Source organism: Leucoraja erinacea, chromosome 36, assembly GCF_028641065.1.
Source record: "Leucoraja erinacea ecotype New England chromosome 36, Leri_hhj_1, whole genome shotgun sequence".
Classification (NCBI taxonomy): Eukaryota; Metazoa; Chordata; class Chondrichthyes; order Rajiformes; family Rajidae; genus Leucoraja; species Leucoraja erinaceus.
Genome location: NC_073412.1, coordinates 10,743,048 through 10,769,850, shown reverse-complemented (window position 1 = coordinate 10,769,850; position 26,803 = coordinate 10,743,048). Strand labels below are relative to the sequence as shown.

The window sequence follows — 26,803 nt, the reverse complement described above, 5'->3', positions numbered from 1 at the left end:
TCACGGCCACCATTTTTTAATGCAAAACGCAACTTCCGGTATGTAATCCTCCCGCTGTGCACTCCGCTCTATCATCCTTGGTGTATCATCCTTGTTTGATATAGCATCTATCACATTACATATTTTAGTTAATTTTATTGTAAATGTTTTTCCCCGTTCCCCCATTTACCTCCCATCTTTCCTCCCCAGCTCCCACCTTTGCAGTTTCCCTTCTATTACTTTAACACACACTGTGCACAAAATTAAATTTAACATATATATATCTATTTATATGTTTGTTTGTGCCTGTGTGTGAGAGGCAAGTTAGAGATAAATAAATTTCCTTCTCATGGATCAGAAGCAACTTTGATTTAAAGCATCACTATTACTCTCTATCTTATTTGTCAGATGATGTACATAAACCATAAAGGCAATTGTATATATAATTATACACATATAAATATATGCGCATATATATATATATATATATATGACTAACATAGTATCAACAACAAATATAAGAAAAGATAGCACATTGATGACAAGTTTCTGAAAATGGCATCAGAATACACAAATACATTTTGTGTAATGGTTGTCACATGGTGTCTACCAGAGACCTGGCTGGCACAGTAAGTGCACGTATTTCTTATTCTTTTCTATGATGCTGAATACCACATGGAACAATAAAATTGCAAACACCATTTCGACTGCATTCACCTGATCATGTAGTAGAATACTGCATCCATCTGAGCGGACACCGCATGTGATCTAAACGGTACATTACCTTGTGGATCTGAGTGACAGATGGCCGATGAGACAGTGTGTTGCCAAATTGAAGATCGGCTCAGTTTTAGTTTTGATAACCAATTCATGTAAAAAAATGTGTTATATAGATGTATACACATATATGTGTATGTGTATACTTTATGTCTACAAAGTCCTTTATGTCGACAAAGCTCTCAATGGGCTTGCCCCCACCTACATTAAATGTCTGCTCACCCACCACACCACCTCCAGGTCCCTCAGATCGGCCGACTTGGGGTTGCTGAATATCCCGCGGTCTAGGCATAAGCTCAAGGGCGACCGCGCCTTTGCGGTTGCAGCTCCAAGACTGTGGAACAGCATCCCTCTTCCCATCAGCACTGCCCCCTCCATCAACTCCTTTAAGTCAAGACTAAAACCTCATCTCTACTCCCAAGCCTTTCTTGACGTCTTCTGAGCGAGGGCTATATGTATGTAGTGATGTTTGTATTTAATCTATGAACCACTGTTGTTTGTTATACTATTCTTATACCAAGCACTTTGGCCAACAAGAATTGTTTTTTAAATGTGCTATATAAATAAAAGTGACTTGACTTTACATATTTCTCTAGTTTCTTTCTTCTGATTTCCTCTAATTTGTTTAGCAACCTTTTTCTTTCAATCTCTGTATATATATTTTTGTGTGTATATCACAATATATATATATCACAATATATATATATCTCTCTCTCTCTCCCCACACACACACATAAATCACTATATATATATATATTACATGTGTATATACATATATATACACATACATACATATTTGTATGTATACACACACACATATATATATATACTAGACTAAGTGGGACCCGTTGGGTCCCATGTTCACACGGGAGGGCTGGTCCCCCGACGCAATATTCCACCTCTCCACCAATTCCAATATTGGTGGCCAGTGGTGGGGGGGGGGCTTTCTGGAGCGCTGGTATGGGTGTTGTTGACTGCAGGGACTACTGGTGTCCAGAGGGTTAGTATGGTCATTGTGGGCCAAATGGATTTTTGGGGTGGCAGATCAGTCTCTCAAGCCTGATGTGCTGGCAGCTCACTGACGGCTGGTGGGCTGGCAATTGACTCACGGTTGGCAGTTGATTCCTTGAAATTCCATTTCAAGCAGTGCAAGGCCACCAAATTCAAATCCATTTTGAGTTTTCTACCACTTTAAGCAGGGTGCAAGGCCACCAAATTCAAGTGCCGTTTCCAACCACTTCAAGCAGGGTGCAAGGCCACCAAATTCAAGTGCAGTTTCATATCACTTCAAGCAGGGTGCAAGGCCACCACATTCAAATGCAGTTTCATACCATTTCAAGCAGGGTGAAACCACAATACACCACACTCACAGTTCAGTAGACATTCAGTGTGTTCAGTTGATTCACAGCTCAGAGTCGTGACCTCTCCCTCCCCCATCATGCAGAGACTTGAGCCACACCCACGCTTCCGGGTTTTATAATTCCTCTCCCTCTCACCTGAAAAGGTATGGCCTTCATGGCGTGATTGACAGGAGAGAGATTCTCTACATTTTTTAAACACTAATAACACTTTTATTTTTCATTGATGGGAAGAATCCTCTGCACCTGATGAGCGGAGGGGGACTGAGTAAGATGGCCAAAAATCACAGCCGTAAGTGGTAGCGTTTTACCTAAAATCAATATAGTGCAAACAGGAAGTTGTCAATTTTAGACAAACAACCATTTCCAGTGCCAAAACCCCCCAAACAACCATTTGCAGTGTCCTTTCACTTCAACCCAAAACCCCCCAAACAACCATTTGCAGTGCATTTTCACTTCAACCCAAACCCCCCCAAACAACCATTTGCAGTGCATTTTTTACTTCAACACAAACAACCATTTGCAGTGCATTTTTAACTTCAACCCAAAACCCCCCCAAACAACCATTTGCAGTGCATTTTCACTTCAACCCAAACCCCCCCCCCCCCCCCCGAAACAACCATTTGCAGTGCCTTTTCACTTTAACACAAAAAAACCCCCAAACCATCCATTTGCAGTGCCATTTTACTTCAAACCATCCATATTTTCATTTTCAAACTACATTAAGGGCACTCAGTGTGTTCAGTGTTATTCAGAGCTCAGAGACTTGACCCTCTCGCTTCCTCCATCTTGCCGAGACTGAGTGAGGCACACCACTTCCGGGTTTTATAGTCTCTCCCCCCTCCCACCAGCAGGGGCAGCAGAGCGAATGGCAATTTTTTTAATAAACATTAATATCTCTCTGATTTTTCATCGATGGGAAACATCCTCTGGTCCAGTCCGGCAGAGGGGGGGCTCTGAGCGAGGTGGCCAAAAATGACGGGCGTAAGTGGCGGCGTTCTCACGGAGATCACATCGCTGTGAGTCAAAAGCGGTCAAAATATTACTATTAGTAATATATAGATATATATATATGTATATATTACTAAATCTCTGATCTTGATCGCTTTTGGCCCACTGTGCTGCGATTTCCGACAGAACGCAGCCACCTACAGCCGTCATTTTTGGCCACCTCGCTCAGAGCCCCCCTCCGCCCTACGGATGCGGAGGATTTTGCCCTTCGATGACAAATCAGAGATATTCATGTTTTTTTTTTAAATTCACTATTCTCTCTGCTGCCCCTGCTGGAGGGAGGGGGAGGGACTATAAAACCAGGAAGTGGTGTGCCTCATTCAGACTCTGCAAGATGGATGAAGCCAAGGGTCACGTCTCCCTGAGCTCTGAATAACACTGAACACATGTCTACACAACTGTGAGTACCTTAATGTGGTTTGAAAATGAAAATATGGTTTGTTTGAAGTAAAAAGACACTGCCTGCAAATGGTTGTTTGGGTGCTTTGGCTTGAAGTTGAAAGGCACTACATACTGCAAATGGTGGCTTGGGTGCTTTGGTTTGAAGTTGAAAGTCACTACTTACTGCTAATTGTGGCTTTGGTGTTTTGGCCCTAAGTTGAAAGGCACTACTTACTGCAAATGGTGCCTTGGGTGTTTTGCTTGAAATTGAAAGGCACTGGTGGTGGCGGGTGCTTTGGCTTGAAGTTGAAAGGCACTACTTACTGCAAATGGTGGCTTGGGTGCTTTGGCTTGAAGTTGAAAGGCACTACTTACTGCAAATGGTGGCTTGGGTGCTTTGGCTTGAAGTTGAAAGGCACTACTTACTGCAAATGGTGGCTTGGGGGCTTTGGTTTAAAGTTGAAAGGCACTACTTACTGCAAATGGTGGCGGGTGATTAGGCTTGAAGTTCAAAGGCACTTTTTACTGCAAATGGTGGCTTGGGTGCTTTGGCTTGAAGTTGAAAGGCACTACTTACAGCAAATGGTGGCTTGGGTGCTTTGGCTTGAAGTTGAAATGCACTATTTACTGCAAATGGTGGCTTGGGAGCTTTGGTTTAAAGTTGAAAGGCACTACTTTCAGCAAATGGTGACTTGGGAGCTTTGGCTTGAAGTAAAAAAAATCACCATTCTCTCTGCTGCACCTGTTGGAGGGAGGGGGAGGGACTATAAAAACCAGGAAGTGGTGTGTCTCACAGTCTCTGCAAGATGGATGAAGCCATGGGTCACGTCTCTCTGAGCTCTGAATAACACTGAACAAATGTCTACACAACTGAGTACCCTTAATGTGGTTTGAAAATGAAAATATGGTTTGTTTGAAGTAAAAAGGCAATGCCTGCAAATGGTTGTTTGGGTGCTTTAGCTTGAAGTTGAAAGGCACTACATACTGCAAATGGTGGCTTGGGTGCTTTGGTTTGAAGTTGAAAGTCACTACTTACTGCTAATTGTGGCTTTGGTGTTTTGGCCCTAAGTTGAAAGGCACTACTTACTGCAAATGGTGCCTTGGGTGTTTTGCTTGAAATTGAAAGGCACTGGTGGTGGCGGGTGCTTTGGCTTGAAGTTGAAAGGCACTACTTACTGCAAATGGTGGCTTGGGTGCTTTGGCTTGAAGTTGAAAGGCACTACTTTCTGCAAATGGTGGCTTGGGTGCTTTGGCTTGAAGTTGAAGAGCACTAATTACCGCAAATGGTAGCTTGGGGGCTTTGGTGTTGAATCAGCTTACTGCAAATGGTGGCGGGTGATTTGGCTTGAAGTTGAAAGGCAAATGGTGGCTTGGGTGCTTTGGCTTGAAGTTGAAAGGCACTACTTACAGCAAATGGTGGCTTGGGTGCTTTGGCTTGAAGTTGAAATGCACTATTTACTGCAAATGGTGGCTTGGGAGCTTTGGTTTAAAGTTGAAAGGCACTACTTTCAGCAAATGGTGACTTGGGAGCTTTGGCTTGAAGTAAAAAAAATCACCATTCTCTCTGCTGCACCTGCTGGAGGGAGGGGGAGGGACTATAAAAACCAGGAAGTGGTGTGTCTCACAGTCTCTGCAAGATGGATGAAGCCATGGGTCACGTCTCTCTGAGCTCTGAATAACACTGAACAAATGTCTACACAACTGAGTACCCTTAATGTGGTTTGAAAATGAAAATATGGTTTGTTTGAAGTAAAAAGGCAATGCCTGCAAATGGTTGTTTGGGTGCTTTAGCTTGAAGTTGAAAGGCACTACTTACTGCAAATGGTGGCTTGGGAGCTTTGGTTTAAAGTTGAAAGGCACTACTTACTGCAAATGGTGGCATGAAGTTGAAAGGCACTACTTACTGCAAATGGTGGCTTGGGTGCTTTGGCTTGAAGTTGAAAGGCACTACTGCAAATGCACTTGCTTCCTGTTTGCACTGTATATTGATTTTAGATAAAACGCTACCACTTACGGCTGTGATTTTTGACCATCTCAGTCAGTCCCCCCTCCGCTGAGCAGGTGCAGAGAATTCTTCCCATCAATGAAAAATAAGTGTTATTAGTGTTTAAAAATGTTGAGAATCTCTCTCCTGTCAATCACGCCCTGACAGCCACACCTTTTCCGGTGGGAGTGGGAGTGGGAGGGGTTATAAAACCCGGAAGTGTGGGTGTGGCTCAGTCTCTGCATGATGGGGAGGGAGAGGTCATGACTTTGTCTGAGCTGTGAATCAACTGAACACACTGAATGTCTAATGAACTGTGGGTTTGGTGTTTTGTGTTTTTTGTGTGGGGGGTGGTGTGGGGGGGTAAGGGGGAAACCACTTTGGTCGCCTCCTCCATGGAGAGGCGACTTTTTTTCCAGGTCGCCTCCCACGTGGCCTAACATCAAGGATCGGCGTGGCCTTTCCCGGAGACGCGCCCTTGGACTCTCGGCGTGGAGCAGGTGAGCCCTCGCTGGGGCTCGCTGGAGGGGAGCGCTCCGTTTCGCTGGCCTGGGGCAGCCGGCAGCCTGAAGTCACAGCCTCAAGTCGCTTCTGCAGAGCTCCAGCTGGTGCGGCGTCTACAGCCCCCCCTCGTGGGGACCCGGGGGAAGAAGAAGCCATCACTGCCGGCCCGCGGCCAACTTCTACCGCGGGGCCGGCATGGACTTACCAACACCCCTGGAGGGGAGCTTCGACCACCGGCCCTGCAGTCTACGGTGCTTCTGGCTGCGGCGGAGACTTTAAATCTCGACCGCCGGCCTGCGGCCTACAACAACTTAAAGCCGCGGTCTCCGGTGAGGAAGAGCCGATCCTGGACTGACTCTGGACTCTGGTCCTGTCCACGAGGGGGAAATGGAGGAGGACTGGCCAAATTTTTGTGCCTTCCACCGCAGTGATGAATGCTGTGGTGGATGTTTGTGTTACATTTTTTATTGTGGTTGTGTGTTCTTTATTATTGTGTCGCTGTTGACAACCCAAAATTCCACCAGCCTGGCTGTGTGGTCATTAAAATACAATACAATACAATATTTTACCACAATGGTGAAGCAAGAGCGATGCTTAGGCAAAGATTTCAAGAGCATAGCATAATCAATATGATTAGGAATGATCAAAATCAGTAATGTGCAAGTCAGACTTGGAAGAGCATATTTTAGGTTTCTGAAGCTAGAGAAGGCTGCAAATATTGGATGGGATATGCAGATAGGAAAGGATGATAGTGTCAAGGGACAGAAAATTTAGGATTAGGTTAGTTAGTTGAGTTAGGTTAGAAAACCAACATTTGGGGTAAATTATGAAGTGGGAAGCTCCCTTAGCTTACAAGGCAGGAAATTGGCTGAAAGAATATTGGAAAAGATAATCTATAGGAAATAAATGCAAAATGGCAATTTTAACCAAGCAGACTTGGTGATGGATCAAATATTTAGCTGAAACCTTAGCTATCAAATTGATCACATTCAAAGGAAGAATCAATCTTTGCACAAAATTAAAAATGACAGATCGTGGCGCCGAAGATCGTAAGCTACCTTTGTATTACTGAATAAAATTAGAAACAAATCACTTCAGGAGAGAGGAACAGAATCACATTTAAAGTGATCAAGCTCCATCTGGGAACATCAACCAGTGCTCATTTGTCAGGTTTCACTGTATTTCACAGTTCGATCCATGCTCTGTCAGGTAATACATTTAATTATGAACATGATACATAAAGTTATCTATTTGTTTTAACTTCATGATTAGCCTCCTTCCAAATCTTTCTTGTTGGTCACTTCAGATATTTGTTCTGCAAGACTGCATGTAAACCCATGTGATAACCATCAATGCCACCTTGTTCATTCCTCTGGCCACAACAGTACTTATAACAACAAATTCAAAATAAATCTTAGCATAAAGTTGATGTTCACAGGTTTATCTTGTTTCAATACTTCAGAGCAAATACATCACCTCCAACATCAATGAAGTGTTTCGCTGCCAGTCCAGATCTCGGTGCTAGGAAAAATTGTTGAAATGGATAAGTTATTTACATTCCCATTTGTATTGTTTGTTATATTATTCTTATACCAATGTAAAGCACTTTGGCCAACGAGAGTTGTTTTTTTTTTTTTTTTTTAAAGTGCTATATAAATAAAAGTGACTTGACTTGTATTGTACAATCATAGATATAAATTGTGTACTAATTCTATTTTTCCAACCTAAAATAATACATGTAGAGTTTAGGATTCTTAGTTTCTGATGGCGTGGCAAACATTTAAGGGGCTCTTTCAGAATAAGAGAAAGAAAATTTGAAGTAAATTATGAAATGGGGAAGACTCACCATCCATGATAGCTAAAAAAGTTAAATATCAAACAAAGCGCTAGTGAAACTCAATGGGTCAAGCCGCATTTGTGAAGGGAATGGACAGATGAGGTTTTGGGTTGGGATAGGTGGATACAGGTGAAATGGTTTATGATTGGCTAATAGGCGGAAAAAGTGACAAACATTAGAGGTATTAAAAAAAACAACAAATTGTGTCACATAAGGAGAGAAGGGGGTGAACTGTAAAGCTGGAGGAAGCTATGTGGGTGGAAGGGGACAATGGAAAGGGGAATAATGGGGAAATGGGTGACTGAGGGATGGGAGGAAAATGTGCCAAGGAGGGGATAGGAGCATGATGTTTGGGGAATGATGGAGTTGGGAGACTGGGAGCACACCAGTTTAGGGGGTGGGTTAGGTTTAATTTGATTTGAATTTGATTTGATTCCTTTATTGTCATTCAGACCTTTCGGTCTGATCGAAATTACGTTGCCTGACTATGACTATACACAGTAACAATAAATAACAAAACATACAATAAGCACAAATTAACATCCACCACAGTGAGTTAACCAAGTACCTCCTCACTGTGATGGAGGCAAAAGTCTTAGTCTCTGTCTCTTCCCTCCTTGTTCTCCCTCTGCACTGAGGCGATCGATCCAGGCCGAAGATGCCGGTCTCCAGTCCAGCGGACCTCCGTGGTGATGTCGCCGCTGCCGAAAGCCGGAACGCGTCTCCGCTCCGCTCTGAGTCGGCCCGCTGCATCAGCTCCGAGTCCCGCTGCGACAGCTCCGAGTCCCGCTGCATCAGCTCCGAGTCCCGCTGCGACAGCTCCGAGTCCCGCTGCAACAGCTCCGAGTCCCGCTGCAACAGCTCCGAGTCCCGCTGCAACAGCTCCGAGTCCCGCTGCCACAGCTCCGAGTCCCGCTGCCACAGCTCCGAGTGCCGCTGCCACAGCTCCGAGTGCCGCTGCCACAGCTCCGAGTGCCGCTGCAACAGCTCCGAGTGCCGCTGCAACAGCTCCGAGTGCCGCTGCAACAGCTCCGAGTGCCGCTGCAACAGCTCCGAGTGCCGCTGCAACAGCTCCGAGTGCCGCTGCAACAGCTCCGAGTGCCGCTGCAACAGCTCCGAGTGCCGCTTGCAACAGCTCCGAGTGCCGCTGCAACAGCTCCGAGTGCCGCTGCAACAGCTCCGAGTCCCGCTGCAACAGCTCCGAGTCCCGCAGCCTCAGTTCCGAGTCCCGCAGCCTCAGTTCCGAGTCCCGCCAGCCTCAGACGTTTGGGAATGATGGAGTTGGGCTGCACAACAGCGAGTCGGTTAGGTTTATCGCTGCTTCCTTGAAGTTGGATGACGAGCCATTCATAGCGTTGGTAAGTCCTGGCTGAAGCTCTGCCTCCTCCAGTTTCCTGAGGCTTCGGTCTGCAGGTTGGAAACCCAAGCCAGCTCCGCCATTAGGGGAATCAAAGCAGACGGAGGCAATTGAATTGAATACGACAAGAAAAATAACCTTTCGCATTCCCCCGACAGAAAATACAAAAAACAACATGCTTCAAGACCCCCCCCCCCCCCACATTTCAACAGATATCTTCAAACTAAAACTTAGCCAAATTTTTGTGACAAAAAAAAACCTTAACAAAAAGCAAATACAGACGACTTCCTATGCGAGCCGCAGCTGTTAATTGCGCCACCACTCTCCGGATTGCTGCACTGTAAAGCAGGGAGGAAGCTATGTGGGTGGAAGGGGACAATGGAAAGGGGAATAATGGGGAAATGGATGACTGAGGGATGGGAGGAAAATGTGCCAAGGAGGGGATAGGAGCATGACGTTTGGGGAATGATGGAGTTGGGAGACTGGGAGCACAACAGATTGGGGGGTGGGTTAGGTTTAATGAAGGAGAAGGTGAGATATTACTTGAAGTTGGATGACGAGACATTCATAGCACCTGGTTGTAAGCTAACCAATATGAAGTGCTGTTCCTCCAGTTTGCCTGTGGCTTCACTCTGACAATACAGGAAGCCAAGGACAGAAAGGTTGGTATGGGAATGAAAGTCAAAATGGTTAGCAACCAGGAGATCCTGCAGGCCCAAGTCAGACTGAGCTCAAGTCAATGTAAATGAGGGCACATTACAAGCACCAAATGGAGTAGATGAGGTTTGAAGAAGGGTATGTGAACTTCTCTCTCACCTGGAAGTCCCTGGATGGAAATGCAAGAGGAGGAGTAGGTACACGTGTTGACATATCTTGTGTTTGCAGGGGTAAGTAACTTGTGGGGGGGAGAAGAGGTGTGTTTAAACCAAGGAATTAAAGAGGAAGTGGTCTCTACAGAAAGCCAAAAGCGACCAGGATGGGAACAAGCGGTATAGTTCACCACCGATTTTCCAGCAACTGGTGGTCCGTCGCCTCTTTAAATTATGAGAGTGCATTTGAGATCTCCCTCGGAAGTCCCCCCCCAAAAATGTGACACCTCGGCCGGTCGATCTCAACCTAATTGAGACTTCCTCGCCAATCGGCAGGTCAAATTCGTCTCCCACTGCTGGGGCTCTGGAATACTGGCCCAGCCGACAGATCCGTTTCCGTAGCCGACCTGTGGCAAATCGAGTTTAGACAATAGATGTAGGAGTAGACCATTCGGCTCTTCGAGCCAGCACCGCCATTCAATGTGATCATGGCTGAATTTGTCGGCTGCAGCGACTTAGGAAGTCTAATTAATGGAATCATTCATGCCACCTGTACACAATGGAGCACAGTTGGCCTGGAGCAGTAATTCTGAACACTGTTAGGTCAATTTAGCTTAATTTAGTTTAGACATGCAACATGGAAACAGGCCCTTTGGCCCACCAAGTCCACACTGACCATCAATCACCTGTTCACACTAGCTCTATGTCATCCAACTTTCTCACTCACTCCCTACACACTGGGGGGCAATTTAGAGGTCAATTAACTGCACATGTGCACATCTTTGGAAGTGGGTGGACACTGCAGCACCAGGAGGAAAGCCCTGCAGTCACAGGGAGACATAAAAATCCATGCAGAAAGCAACCATGGTGAGGATCGAACCCGGGTCTGTGGCACTGTGAGGCAGTAGTTCTATCAGCTGTGCAATTGAGCTGACCTTTTCAACAATATAAAAGTAAACCTTTGCACAATCTCAGTTTTGGATTAATGAATACATTGGAGGACTCAAGAGTTAAAAGGTCAGAAAAACTTGAGAGAAAAAAAATAGAACTTTATTCAAAACACTTACCCACTCTGCCATAGAATCCAGAAGGAAGTGCAATTTGAATATCAGTCTTCGCAATAACTTTATCCTGAGGAAGGATCACGTAATCATAGGCACTGCAAAACATCAATAGAACTAAATGTAAGTTATTGGGGCAAATCCTCCAAAATTATGGAAGAACTCGGATAAGGACATTGACATTTTAAAAAGACAGATTTGCTGGCTGCAACGGAAAACCCCCCAATCCACAAAGAAAGAATCAGTTTCAAGTTTCAAACCTGTCTGGCCTGTGGACTTGGGCATCACACAACAATTTGAATGATGTGGGCAGGAAAGGCTGAGACGGAGATAACGAGATTATCTTGGAAACACAAAGGAAGGTACCGTGCCTCAGCAGACGGTGGTAAACAGGCCAGCAGCAAGCACAATCACCATCGTGGATGACCCATCCATCGGGACAATGGGAGCCCATCCAGGCGATGGGATAACTATCAGGCTGAGGGATCATGACATCAGCAAACCCCTTATCATCAGAAGCCTATTGTTCATGCCAGATCGAAACTGGGAATCATCAAAAGAACCCTTTTATCCAGAGGACCACCTGGGGGTTTCAAAGGAAACTCAGGTATAAAAGCCGGAGTCAAGCCAGAACTCGCTCTCTTTCTGCTCTGCTGGACGGCTCGTGAGCCCAACCGATCGACCTAGCTGTAAGTATCCCGGTGACCTGGTGAAGTTCCCGAAATAGGAGGTTGAGAGGAGAAAGGGAAAGGGGGAGAATACTTGCAAGTAAAATTGTGTAAAGTAAGTTTTACGACGTGCCCAATAGTTTTCCGTCCATAGTCTTATTTTAAAGCATAAGTTTAGCCACGTATTATGTAGTGTTGGTGAGATTCGATTTCTCATTGTTTAATAAAGCCTGTAAATTTTAGACTTGCTTTGAGTCCATCTTGGTTTCTGTTTTCTCTCATCAGCACACTCTGGTCAATTCAACCTTTTATCATATCCCACCATAATTCCGAGGTCTAGAACCTAGGGGAATCCCTTTTGTTGTATTCTCTCTCTTGGAAATCACTCGAGTGGAGTGGTGGCCGTTTGACCCTCCAACAAGGGAGAGAATAACTCGGGCAGTTGGGCCCGAAGTGGAGTAAAGGGAAACAAAACCCCTACAGAAACAGAATCTCAAAGGTGTGCATTCTAGTAGGTTAATCAGCCGCTGCAAAAAAAAAAAAAGTTCCTTGTCTACATGTCGGCAGAATTGAGAGGGTGGGCACAGGAGAGAGAATAGGTCACATGGAAATGGGATAACCAGTTTGTTTTATGGGCCAGCATAGAATGAATGGGCAGAATGGCCTATATTGTGTAATGACTAAACTACAATTATTACAGTATGATAAACTGCTATCACAACATGTACAAAACATTTGAACAGGTACATGGATAGGACAGGTTTAGAGAGTTTAAGATTGAACTGCAGGTGCTGGAAAATCGAAGGTACACAAAAATGTTGGAGATACTCAGCGGGTGCAGCAGCATCTATGGTGCGAAGGAGATGGGCTAGGTTTCGGTCTGAAACTTTGCCCATCTCCATCGCTCCATAGATGCTGCTGCACCCGGTGAGTTTCTCCAGCATTTTTGTGTACCTCAGGTTTAGTAGGCTGTGGGCCGAGGAGCTTTATTCTACAATTTCGTGACCCAAGTCACAAAACTACATGAAATTTTCACATATTGTGTAAAAAAAAATTATATAAATCACCCCTGAAACTCGTCATGATCAAGACTTGCACATTTTTTAAATTAAATTAGAGGAAAACCGGAAAAACCTCGGTAATTTTTAGTCCAATCAAAGCACGTTTAACATTTAGTTGTCTGCCAGTGGGCCAATCACGCGCTGTGCTTCAGGCTAGCACACAAAATGGCTGAGGGTGCCTCTACAGATGCCTGTTTTACTGGAGATTCCGATTTGTTGTTCTGTGGAACACATGTCGTGGAAACTTGCAGCAGGGTAATTGAATTTAGTGAGAAAGGCTAAGTGGAAGAAAGCCTTGAAAGCAAAGTCGCTGCTGAGGTGCTGGAACACAAATAAGACAGCCAGGAATTAACTCTAACTGAAAGGTAAGATCTAAAGTCTGAATTTATGAAAATCTATCTGTATGGACTTAAATTAATTAACATTCATTCACTCATTCATTCATAAAGTTGAGGGCCTAAACTATATGTATCCATAACACAGTCAATTAAACATTGTCACTAATGCCAGCTTGTTGTAGAGTAATAAGTCTTTAACAGCTAATCTCGGAGCTGCCTGCGATAACTTACTGGGAAAAAGTGATCCGACAGCGGGGCCTAGGTACTCGCGGTATAGTGAAGCCGCGGTCTCAATTAAGAAGCGGCCGATTCGCGAACGCGGAGCAGCGGATCATCTCCGCGGGCATAGTGTACATAGTGCCATCTGTAGCAGCCGTTTTCAGGCCCCAACAAGAAAATTCAGACTTTAGATCTTACCTTTCAGGCCCCGGGAGAAAAACGGAGGGATATCAATCGCAATTTATAGGCTTCCATTGCAGTGAGAAATGGTCAGAAATGGTTGATGTTTCTGTAGAAATGAATTGGTGATATGTGAACTTGAACTAGTTTTTCTATGGTAGTAACCTATTGTTATTCTCATTAACAGATTACTTAGATCCTTTATTGGTCATTCAGACCTTTCGATCTGAACGAAATGTCGTTGCCTGTAGCCATACATGTAATAATAAACAACAAAACACACAATAAACAAAACTTACATCCACCACAGTGAGATCACCAGGCACCTCCTCACTGTGATGGAGGCAAAAATCTTAGGGTTACTGTCTCTTCCCTCCTCTTCTCCCTCTGCGCTGAGGCAATACCCCACTGAGCGATGGTAATCAGTCCCGTGGCTCACCGAGCTCCGCGAACGGGCCGGTTCAAGCTCCGCGGCCCGGGGAGGTCGAAGCTGCCGCCCTCCAGTCCAGCGGACGCAGCTGTTGCCACGGGAGCTCCGGAAAACAGGCACCAGCCTGTGACCTGCAAGCTCCCGACGATGTCGTCCACTGGCCTGCGGCCGAGCCCCGGATTCAGGTCGCCACCGCCAGAACGCCACCTCAGCCGCTGGAGCACCGTCTCAGCCCCGTGCCGGGCCGCCCTCACGGGAGCGCCGAGTCATGCCGCTGCCACCAGAGCATCCCAGCCCCGCGCCGGGCCGCCCTCACGGGAGCGCCGAGTCATGCCGCTGCCACCGGGGCATCCCAGCTCGCGCACCGCCCTCACCGGAGTCTCAGCCCCAGCCTCGCACCGGGCCGCCCTCACCGGAGCGCCGAGTCGTGCCGCTGCCACCGGAGCGTCTCAGCCAGCACCGTCCCAGCCCCGCACCGGGCCGCCCTCACCGGAGTGCCGAGTCGTGCCGCTGCCACCGGAGCGTCTCAGCCTAGCGCCGGGCCAGCCCCGCACCGGGCCGCATGCCGCTCACCGGAGCGCCCCGCACCGTCGAGCGCCGATGCCGCTGCCACTGGAGCGCTCGAACGCCGCCACAGCTCGAAGACGGCCAGTTGGTTGGTCCTGGCTGGCTCTGCCTCCGGAGCCTCGAGGTCGGTCGCAGGTTGGAGGCCGCCGGCTCCGCCATTAGGCCTCAGCGCAGACAGAGGCAGAGAAGGGGAATACGACAAGAAAAAGTCGCATTCCCCCGAAAGGATAGACAGAAATCCGTTTCAGCCCCCCCACCCACACATAACACAGCCTAATAACTAAAAATGTAACTAAACAAGACAAAAAAAAAAAAAAAAAAAAAGTAAAAACAGACGGACTGCAGGCAAGCCGCAGCAATTCAACAGCGCCGCCACTTCCGGAATCTTAGGAAATTTTATGAATTGAAGTCCATGCAGGCTTAATGACTAAGAGATTTTTTTTTTCTGTAGCCTCTACTTAAACTTGAAATAACTTATCAATTGTAGTAAATTACAGTGTAAGTCTCATTGACATTAAATAGAGGTTGACACTTTATGAATGGAAGTCCATGCAGTCCTATGTACTATGAGATGTTTCTTTCTCTAACTATTCTGTACCCTCTGCTCCTGCACTTGAACTTGAAGTCTTATCTATGGCAGTAAATTACAGTGTAAGTCTCATTGACATTAAGAGGAGATTGACATTTTATGAATTGAAGTCCATGCAGACCTAAGTAATATGAGATTTTTTTTTCTGCAGCTTCTGCCCCTCCACTCTTCAGAGCCTGTCCACACAAAAGTGTTTTGTGTGGACATGCACTGTGCTTTAATGAACACTAATTTGATAATTTGCAGACTTGCCATCCCAGCTACCTGGACATGCATACATGTTTAATTTCCTCATTGATATGTTGATATTGTCTTACATAATATAAAACATGAAAAGATGTAAAATACACCCTGACGCATATTATCTTCTATTATTAGGAGGCAGCAGTGTATCCCGGGTTATCATGCAGAGTTCTTCTGCAACATAACAACAATAAATCGAGCGATAGCAAAGTCTAGAAGGAAGCCAGGTAATGATAGGACTCAATTTACAAGGGAGTACTTATGGTCATATGATGTTACTTTGAAAAATGAAAAGATATATTTGAGGATGTTGATTTATTTTACTTTTCATACGGGATACTCATTTTGGCCTCGTTCAATTGAGTTCAAGATGCTGAAAAGCCTGAAGCAGGTGAATCACCTCAAGAGGCAGTTCCTGATGGTGAAGCTGATGAGCCGGCCCCAAAGAGACTGCTTCGATCCATGACAAGTCATAGTCAACAAACAGCAACTGTCGAGCACACTGACCGCAGGCATGTCCTACCAGCGCATTGCATAATTTGTAAATGTTCAAAGTACACAAAAGAAATAAATTGTGGAAAAAAATGATTATATAAAGTTTTATTTTAATGTGGATCATTTCACTGTTTATTTGGTCAAATTATTTAAACAATGAGTGAATTACTTATGATAATGGCGTGCCGGTGAATGACTGCAACAATCCACCCACCGATTCACACATACATACATACGCACATCCACACACACATCCTTCCATACGTACACTTCCATGCATGCAAACACACACATACATGCATACATAAATCCGCACACACACATCCATTCACACGCAGACATACATGTACACATCCAAACATACATGCACACATACATCCATCCACACGTACATACACACTTACATCCACAGATACACGTTTGAAAGGCATACACAGACACACACACAAACTAGAGATAAACAATGCAACACTTTTAGGGTTCTTTTAGGTCAAAGGTAATAGCCCTCAATAGGCATCATCGGGGGGGCGGGGGAGGGCTATAACAAAAATATAGGCTCATTGTAGCTTAAAATGAATATTCATCGAGTAGACATCAGAGCATTCGATTCTTGGCCAGGATGTGACATTTACATCAGAAATAAGACAGGTCTCTTACAGGTCTGGCACTGCCCCAGTCCCACTATGGCCGTTAGCCCCACTCTCCCCACTTTGGCAGTCAGTGGGGTTAAGTAAAGGGAAGAACCCACAAGAACTGCCCTAACCCATTAATTAGGCTGGTTCAGGAGCAGGACCTCTGCGAAAGTGTCATTAAAAAAAACTCACAATTATATTCATCATATTATTTTTATATAATATAATTATACTTAATTATATATGATAACATTCATATTAACAGGTTATATATATATATATATATATTGGTATAATAATATAATTTAAATGGACTGCAACACGGAAATAGGCTGCTCATGGTGTAATACGGGCATTGGCCACTAGATGGCGCTTATTTTCCCGATCTCATTTTCTAATTAGTTTAATTAATTAATGTGCAACTTTTGTCAATGACGAGTTATGACATCCTTCTCAATTATATTTCATCTAAATCTGTGGAAAACTTCATGTAGTTTGGTGACTTGGGTCACGAAAACCTATTTCTAGACACATTTTTGATGCTCGGCCCACAGCCTATATAGGACTAGTGTAGCTGGGACATATTGGTCAAGAGTGTTTTATTGTCACATGTCCTAGATAGAACAATGAAATTCTTATTTGCAGCAGCACAACAGAATATGTAAACATAGTACAATGTGAACAACAATTTAAACAAGAAAAAAAAAGTTCAGTGTGTATAAATAACACGCACAGGATCTATCATGCAGATAGGACCTGTTTCCACGACATTGTGATTCTAATTGATCAATGCTGGGCAGGGGTTAGTCTGTTCCTCTGGCGAGCTGAGCCCGAGCAGGAACTTTTGATGGTAAAAATGAATGGAAAGAAAAACAGCGTCTGAAGGCCCCGTAAATCCTGTAAATTGTTTTGCCTTCAGTAGCGATGTTACAAAAGTTACCTTCAGCGGCGCTGCAGTTCTGCCATTGGCCATGTGCGTGACTTTGGCGCCTATATGGGGGGCGGGCGGGATTAAAATGCCGTTTTCCCTGCCTGTCTGAGGCGGACTTCCTCGGGCTGCTAGCAGATGAAGAAAAATCGATCCAACGATTCACGATTTTTTTTTTTGTTAATCGCAAGACAATTTAATGATTTGATTAAAATAAAAATGCGACTTCTAACGCCTACAACATGACGGATCGCATGAACGGGACAAAACAACGGGTAAGTCGTTTATTTTACATATAAACTTGCTTCTTGGGATGGCTAATCAAATTTTATGTTGTGAAAATGTGATTTGGGCCCCATACGAACCGGCAGTGTTTTTCCTGCCGATATGGGGTTCAAATTCAAAGATTTCATAAGAACATCTAAATCGTCCATTTTTTGTGTCATTGTCTACCCATAGTCAATATTTTTATACTAAATATCAGTTTTAGTTCCATGTATTGTGCAATTTAGTTCCATGTATTTTTTGATTATATTGAGTGGATGTTTCTAGATTAATTTATGGGAATTAAACATCAAATTCCTTCCATCTGGCATATGAATTCATGACAGTGAGATTTAAAAATCATGTTATAGTGTGAATTATTGTGTGAATGGGATTAGTTTGTTATTTGGATACTTGGGCTCCTTTAAAAAAAAAACATTTTCGTAAGAAATGGAATCTACAGGACATTCTTAATGGGAAAGTAGTGGGCAGAAAGGCATGTCATGCGTGGTTTGAGGAGCAAAAACTTGTAGTTTACAATGCCAAAATTGAAAAGTTGAGGAAAAACAAGGTGTACAGAGTGTTCAAGAAGGAACTGCAGATGCTGGAAGATCGAAGGTACACAAAAATGCTGGAGAAACTCAACGTGTGCAGCAGCATCTATGGAGCAAAGGAAATAGGCGACGTTTCCGGCCGAAACCCTTCTTCAGACAGGTGTACAGAGTTGCTTATTGGTTACAATCTGAGGAGTATAATGATGCTACTGATTATGATATGCCAATGTACCAGCTAGCAACTAATCTTCTCCATAAAGATTTGGTCTATTGTTAGAAATATAATTTATTTACCTATCTGTTACGGACCTATAGCATATAATACAATAATATTAAAGTTCTGATCTTGATAATTATTTTCAAGGCAGTCTGAGTGTTTATTACTATTTCCATCACAACGGTCAATTTTGTAATTAACTACAATTAGGTAATTAACTAATTACATGCTTTAATTTCATATCATCCAAGTAAGATGGTTTATATTTGTTTCAGAATATTTCAATCTATAATAACTGAAAATTTCATTCAGCTCTTAATTTTTAAGAAAGTTAAACTGTCCTCGGTCACAGCTTTTGTGTTAAGTCAATGCTAAAGCAATAGAGAACAAGTACAAGATGCTAATTTCCGAGTATGAAAATGGCCACAACTTTTTTAATACTGAAGATATGAAAGTGAATTAGGAGTCAAGTTAAACTTCTTTTTATCTTTTATCTGATGGGATAAATTTCTTTTTTAAATCGCAAAATTTTGTAACATTACTACCTTCAGTATACGTCTATTTTTTTTTAAAGAGTGGGGTAAAAAAAGGTTGATGCTGTAAAATGGGAACAATTGAGGCAAAAAACTAAAGTAAGAGCATGAAGAGGAAATAGAAGAAAACATAAATACACCAAGGCAAACCCCCGGGGAAAGGGGACAGCAGCGTGACTGGAGGAAAGTGTGTGGGGGATCGGGGCCTCCTTCCCTCCCTCCCTCCTTCCTTCCTTCCCTCCCTCCCTCCCTCCCTTCTTCCCTCTCCCTCCTTCCCCTTCCCTCCCTCCTTCCCTCCCTCCTTCCTTCCCTCCCTCCTTCCCTCCCCCCTTCCTTCCCTCCTTCCCTCCCTCCCTCCTTCCCTCCTCCCTCCCTCCCTCCTTCCCTCCCTCCCTCCCTCCTCCCCTCCCTCCCTCCTTCCCTCCCTCCTTCCCTCCCTCCCCCTCCCTCCTTCCTTCCCGCCCGCAGCCCCGGCCTCACCTGTACAGGTCGTAACCCGCCGCCCGCTCCGAGCCCCGGGTCGGCCGCTGCGCGTTCTCGCTGAGTTTGGCGAACTTGAGCACGGCCGCCTTCACCGGGGACACGGGTTTCCTCTTCAGCGGGGACGCGGCGCTCTTCGCCGGGGAGGTGGTGGCGGTTTCCGAGGTCGGCATGGCTGCGGGAGAGACTCAGTCAGTTACGGGGAGAAAGCGAGCGCAAACTGCCCGCCAAAACCTAGGCGCGCCAATCAGCGCCCGAGGGCCCTGTCAAGCCGCTTCCTCTCCCTCAATTCAAGAGCCTATAGCTCCCCTCCCCCCCTCTCCCTCTCCCCCTCCCCCTCCTCCACTCCCCCTCCTCTCCCTCTCCCCCCCTCCACTCTTCCTCCCTCCCTCTCTCCCCCCCCCCTCTCCCTCCCCCCCTCCTCCCCCCCCCCCCCCCCTCCCCCCCCCCCCTCCCCTCTCCTCCCCCCCCCCCCCCCCGCCCCCCCCCCCCCCCCCCCCCCTCCTCCCCCCCCCCCCCCTCCTCTCCTCCCCCCTCCTCTCCCCTCCCATCCCCCCTCCTCCACTCCCCCCCTCCTCCCCCCCCCCACTCCCCTCCCCCTCCTCCTCTCCCCTCCCATCTCCCCTCCTCCCACTCCCCTCCTCCCCTCTCTCCCTCCCCTCCTCCTCCTCCCTCTGTCCCCCCCCCCTCCTCCTCCCTCTCTCTCTCTCTACCTCCAGCCCCCCCTCTATCGCCTCCTCCGCCCCCCCCTCTCTCGCGCTCTCTTCCCCCCCCCCCCCCCCCCCCCCCAACAGGTGCCAATTATGATGGTCTTCAGGATGGCCATGTGTGCCGGGACCTCTGCAGCTCCTGTAGGCTGTGATATGTGTACAGGCCACCTAACAGTAGTAGTGGAGTTGGGGATGGCATCTAACAGGAAATTAGAAATGCGTGCAACAAAGGTAAAACAGTTATAATGGGTGACTTCAATCTACATATAGATTGGGTGAAGCAAATTGGCAAGGGTGCTGAGGAAGAGGATTTCTTGGAATGTATGCGGGATAGTTTTCTAAACCAACATGTAGAGGAACCAACGAGAGAGCAGGCTATTCTAGACTGGGAATTGAGTAATGAGGAAGGGTTAGTTAGCAGTCTTGTTGTGCGAGGCCCCTTGGGCAAGAGTGACCATAATATGGTTGAGTTCTTCATTAGGATGGAGAGTGACATCGTTAGTTCAGAAACAAGGGTCCTGAACTTAAAGAAAGGTAACTTTGAGGGTATGAGACGTGAATTGGCCAAGATAGACTGGCGATTGATTCTTAATGGGTTGACGGTGGATATGCAATGGAAGGCATTTAAAGACTGCATGGATGAACTACAACAATTGTTCATCCCAGTTTGGCAAAAAAATAAATCAGGGAAGGTAGTGCATCTGTGGATAACAAGGGAAATCAGGGATAGTATCAAAACAAAAGATGAAGCGTACAAATTAGCCAGAAAAAGCAGCCTACCAGAGGACTGGGAGAAATTCAGTGACCAGCAGAGGAGGACAAAGGGCTTAATTAGGAAAGGGAAAATAGATTATGAAAGAAAACTGGCAGGGAACATAAAAAACTGACTGCAAAAGCTTTTATAGATATGTGACGAGAAAAAGATTAGTTAAAACAAATGTAGGTCCCTTGCAGTCAGAAACGGGTGAATTGATCATGGGGAACAAGGACATGGCAGACCAATTGAATAACTACTTTGGTTCTGTCTTCACTAAGGAAGACATAAATAATCTGCCGGAAATAACAGGGGACCGGGGGTCAAATGAGATGGGGGAACTGAGTGAAATCCAGGTTAGCCGGGAAGTGGTGTTAGGTAAATTGAATGGATTAAAGGCCGATAAATCCCCAGGGCCAGATAGGCTACATCCCAGAGTACTTAAGGAAGTAGCCCCAGAAATAGTGGATGCATTAGTGATAATTTTTCAAAACTCTTTAGATTCTGGAGTAGTTCCTGAGGATTGGAGGGTAGCTAATGTAACCCCACTTTTTAAAAAGGGAGGGAGAGAGAAAAAACGGAATTACAGACCAGTTAGTCTAACGTCGGTAGTGGGCAAACTGCTAGAATCAGTTATTAAAGATGGGATAGCAGCACATTTGGAAAGTGGTGAAATCATTGGACAAAGTCAGCATGGATTTATGAAAGGTAAATCATGTCTGACGAATCTTATAGAATTTTTCGAGGATGTAACTAGTAGAGTGGATAAGGGAGAACCAGTGGATGTGTTATATCTGGACTTTCAGAAGGCATTCGACAAGGTCCCACATAAGAGATTAGTATACAAACTTAAAGCACACGGTATTGGGGGTTCAGTACTGATGTGGATAGAGAACTGGTTGGCAGACAGGAAGCAAAGAGTAGGAATAAACGGGTCCTTTTCACAATGGCAGGCAGTGACTAGTGGGGTACCGCAAGGCTCAGTTCTGGGACCCCAGCTATTTACAATATATATTAATGATTTGGACGAGGGAATTGAATGCAACATCTCCAAGTTTGCGGATGACACGAAGCTGGGGGGCAGTGTTAGCTGTGAGGAGGATGCTAGGTGACTTGGATAGGCTGGGTGAGTGGGCAAATGCATGGCAGATGCAGTATAATGTGGATAAATGTGAAGTGATCCACTTTGGTGGCAAAAACAGGAAAGTAGACTTATATCTGAATGGTGGCCGATTAGGAAAGGGGGAGATGCAAAGAGACCTGGGTGTCATGGTACACCATTCATTAAAAGTGGGCATGCAGGTGTGGCAGGCAGTGAAGAAAGCGAATGGTATGTTAGCATTCATAGCAAAAGGATTTGAGTATAGGAGTAGGGAGGTTCTACTGCAGTTGTACAGGGTCTTGGTGAGACCACACTTAGAGTATTGCGTACAGTTTTGGTCTCCTAATCTGAGGAAAGACATTCTTGCCATAGTGGGAGTACAGAGAAGGTTCTCCAGACTGATTCCTGGGATGTCAGGACTTTCATATGAAAAAAGACTGGATAGACTCGGTTTGTACTCGCTAGAATTTAGAAGATTGAGGGGGGATCTTATAGAAACTTACAAAATTCTTAAGGGGTTGCACAGGCTAGATGCAGGAAGATTGTTCCCGATGTTGGGGAAGTCCAGAACAAGGGGTCAGTTTAAGGATAAGGGGGAAATTTTTTAGGACCGAGATGAGGAAAACATTTTTCACACAGAGAGTGGTGAATCTCTGGAATTCTCTGCCGCAGAAGGTAGTTGAAGCCAGTTCATTTGCTATATTTAAGAGGGAGTTAGATGTGGCCCTTGTGGCTAAAGGGATCAGGCGGTATGGAGAGAAGGCAGGAACAGGATACCGAGTTGGATGATCAGCCATGATCATATTGAATGGCGGTGCAGGCTCGAAGGGCCGAATGGCCTACTCCTGCACCTATTTTCTATATTTCTATATGAGAGGTCACCACTGAGGTGCTGTCTGAGAGGAGCAAATATGGAGTATTTGACAGCTTTAACAGATCTACTTGCGGCAGTGATTCTGGCGAGGCTGTTGTTTTGGGGTCAAGTTGATGGAGGTAATAGTGCAAACTAGGTGGTGGAGAGTAGGGGGATCTAAGAGTGCAGGTACATAGTTGTCTAAAGTGGCATCACAGGTAGATAGAGTGGTCAAGAAGGCTTTTGGCAAGTAGATAGGTCAAGAAAGCTTTGTCAGTCAGAGTACTGAGTATACAAGACATTGGTGAGGCCACATTTGGAGTATTGTGTTTTGGTTCTGTTCCAGGAAAGATGCTGTTAAGCTGGAGATATATATATGAGGATGTTGCCAGGACTCGGGCCTGAGCTATAGGGAGATGCTGAGCAGGCTAGGACTTTATTCCTGGAGTGCAGGATGATGAGGGGTGATCTTATAGAGGTATATAAGATCGTGAGGGGAATAGGTAGGGTGGATGCACAGAGTCGTTTAACCAGAGTAAGGGAATCAAGAATCAGAGGACATAGGTTTAAGGTGAGATGGGAAAGATTTAATAGAAACCAGGGGGGAAACCACACAAAGGGTGGTGGGTATATAGAACAAGCTGCCAGAGGAGATAGTTGAGGCAGGTACTATTGCAATATAAAAGATGTATTTGGTCAAGTACATGGATAGCACAAGTTTAGAAGGATATGGGCCAAATGCAGGCATATAGGACTAGTGTAAATAGCGCAGCTTGGTCAGCATTGGCAAGCTGTGCTGAAGGGCCCGTTTCCATTACATTCTCCAAGAAGTTACATCATCTAACAAGTGCCTGCCCTTGAGCTTCAAGTTGCCTGTAGCCTCAGCACTTCCGTTCAGTCTGACCCATCTGTCTGTGGCCCCCTAAAGTTATAGTGAAGCCCAATGCGAGCACCTTATCTTCCACCTCAGTATTGACTCTGGAATGCTGCAACATGCTGCATTCAACAGTTTTCACTTTTCCTATTTGATTAAAGGCCCTATGATCCACCAGGTCCAAGCCGACCATCGATCACCTGCTCATACTAATTCTTTGTTGTCCCATTTTCTCACCCACTCTCTACACACAATTTACAGAGGCCAAGTAACCGCCAAACCTGTACATCTTTGGGATGTGGGAGGAATCCAGAGCACCTGGAGGATGCCCACGCAGTTACAGGGAGAATGTGAAAACTCAACACAGACGGGTCCCGAAGTCTAAATCAAATCTGAGTCTCTGGCGCTGTGGGTCAGCGGCTCCAAGTGTGCCTTGGCACTGAACTCTGCTCTAAGATTATCCATCGGTAATTCTGTAGTATAATTGCGTAGGCCAAAGCAGACTATGCGTAGGTGGTCAACAAAACGATTGCCCAGATTGCGCTTGGTCTCGCCGATATATAGGAGTCCACACCGAGAGCAACGGATGAGGTTGGAGGAGATGCAAGAGAACCTTTGTCTCACCTGAAAGGATTGTCAGGGTTCCTGGATGGAGTCGTGGGAGCCTCCTCTCAGGCAGGTGTTGCATATCCTGTGGTGCAGGGGAAAGTACCTGGGGAGGGGGTGGTTTGGGTGGGAAGGGATGAGTGAATCAGGGAGTTGCGGAGGGAACGGTTTCTGTGGAAAGCTGAAAGGGGTGAAAATGGGAAAATGTGACTAGTGGTGGGATTCCATTGAAGGAGGCGAAAATGCCGGAGGATTATGTGCTGTATGCGACGGCTGATGGACTGAAAGGTTTCCATTTGTCACGTGTTGATGAAACGGCCTTCCCGTGGGGCTGGTGCTGAGTGGCCTGTGTTACACAGAGGTGGGGTTGGTACAGGGTTGTCTGGGCTCGGGGAAGAATTGATGCTGTTTACTGAGCGGTGGGGGAGGGAGGTGCTTTGGACTACGTGAAACAGCTCCTCAAGGCCTGCAATTTATATTTATCGATTGTCTATTCCCATCCCTACCACCTCTATAACCTCTCATGCTTTTCCAATCATCCTTGAGCCTGGATCCATTCCAATATTTGAACCTGTCCCTCAATCCTGGGCTCTGATTCTTTCTACATCCTCCCCACCTCTGACCCGTTCTCAAAGCACACTTTCAGCAATTTTACCTGAACTTCCAAGATGATCTTTCAATTTTAACTGTTAAGTCTGTTTCTCGTTTCACATATGGTACTTGACCCACTGTGTGTTTACAGCAATCTGTTTCTATTTAATATCTTTGGAAATCACCACAACACTCCCATTTTTCCTACACTATGGAAATCAGAATTCCCAGTGGCTCTCCATCTGTGGTCCAAGATGCACAACCTCACTGGTCTTACATTCAGGTAGCTCCTAACCTATTTCCTCCCCTTTAACCACACATTAATCATGGTATCTGCATTTGTGGTGGTTCTAGGTGATGGCCACCATATTCACATGGCACTCAGGGATGGGCAATAAATACTGGCCTTTGCTAGTGATGCCAAGCAAAAGGCATGTGGCAGAAGAATAGAGCTTATTAAAATACCCTAGGCACTCCTGGGTCTGGGCTGTTTTAGTGACTATGGGGTTGGTCAGGCTGCTAACAAACTACCTGGACCTCTGAACTGAGCCACCTTGAATGAATGAATAAATACTTTATTATCACATGTGACAAGTTACAGTGGAATTCTTTGCTTGTTTTCATTGTAAATAATCACCCATAAAGGGTGCTTACAAAGTTACAAAATATCATGCCAGGTCCCCCTTCACCAGATCCTTCTGATTTTTAATGCAATGTTTAAGACAGGTACATGGATAGGACAGATGTAGAGGGATATGGGCCTAATGCAGGTAAGTGGGACTAATGTAGATGGGACACGTTGGTCGATGTGGGCAAGTTGGGCCGAAGGGCCTGTTTCCACTTTCTGACTATGACGTTATACCCTTGCCAGTGGACCAAGCTGTAATGGGTCACAGCATACAATACAGAAACAGGCCCTTCCGCCCTGAGTCAGTGCCAACCAACCACCGCCCACCCACCTGTCCCATTTAATCCTTCACTTATTCCCATTAATTTCCAGACAGGAAGATCTAGAAACATATAAAATTCTTAAGGGATTGGACATGCTAGATGCAGGAAACATGTTCCCGATGTTGGGGGAGTCCAGAACCAGTTTAAGAATAAGGTTACACAGAAAAGCTGGAGAAACTCAGCGGGTTTTAAGAATAAGGGATGGGTCATTTAGAACTGAGATGAGGAAAAACCTTTTCAGCCAAAGAGTTTTGAATTTGTGGAATTCTCTGCCTCAGAAGGCAGTGGAGGCCGATTCACTGGATGCATTCAAAAGAGAGTTAGATAGAGCTCTTAGGGCTGATTGTGGATGATCAGCCATGACCACATTGAATGGTGGTGCTGGCTCGAAGGGTCGGATGGCCTACTCCTGCTGCACCTATTGTCTAGGTATCTATCTAGGAATGGAAAACAGCTGGAAATGGAGCTGGAACTGTCTAAAGGCCTGTAATCTATTGGATTCGATGTATGTGTTAAACATGTCTGTCTGCAGGCCACATCCACCTGACGACACACTCACTTGTCACGTTCTCCAGCCGCTGACATGGATAAAGTAAATAAATTAGATATTGTCACTGCACGGCGGAAGTCAGGATCCGCTGCAGCCTAAAGATGGAGACACTGTTGGCTAAAATAAATGCAACGGGAACGCTGCACTGTCACTGTCGCCCAGGCTGATGTGAGAAAAGTGTAGCGAGCGGCTGCTGCTCCGGGGTACCTGAGTCGGAGCTAGTCCGCACCGCTGCCGAACTGCAGAGCGCCCCTGCAAGAGCACGGATCCGGGCGGCCGAGCCGGCGCGGCGGAGCAGCCCTGCAGCCGGAACCATGGGCGGTCGATGCAATCAGCCAACCTTCGAGCCGCCGCAG

At 45.7% G+C, this 26,803-nt stretch overlaps 1 protein-coding gene across 2 annotated transcripts in view; it reads right to left on the bottom strand.

Moving 5' to 3' along the window:
* The window catches only part of LOC129713551 (deoxyuridine 5'-triphosphate nucleotidohydrolase-like), a 30,543-nt gene extending 3,740 nt beyond the window's left edge, over positions 1-26,803 (bottom strand). Inside the window, exons 1-4 of one of the 2 annotated variants that reach the window (XM_055662673.1) lie at positions 26,655-26,803; positions 19,457-19,631; positions 11,065-11,156; positions 7,471-7,515 (exon numbers count right to left, since the gene is read on the bottom strand). In XM_055662673.1, coding sequence (XP_055518648.1) covers positions 7,471-7,515; positions 11,065-11,156; positions 19,457-19,631; positions 26,655-26,763 — 421 coding nt within the window. In that variant the 5' untranslated portion in view covers positions 26,764-26,803. Of the gene's footprint in view, positions 1-7,470; positions 7,516-11,064; positions 11,157-19,456; positions 19,632-26,456; positions 26,597-26,654 lie in introns of those variants that run through there. The other variant, XM_055662674.1, reaches the window with a different exon arrangement.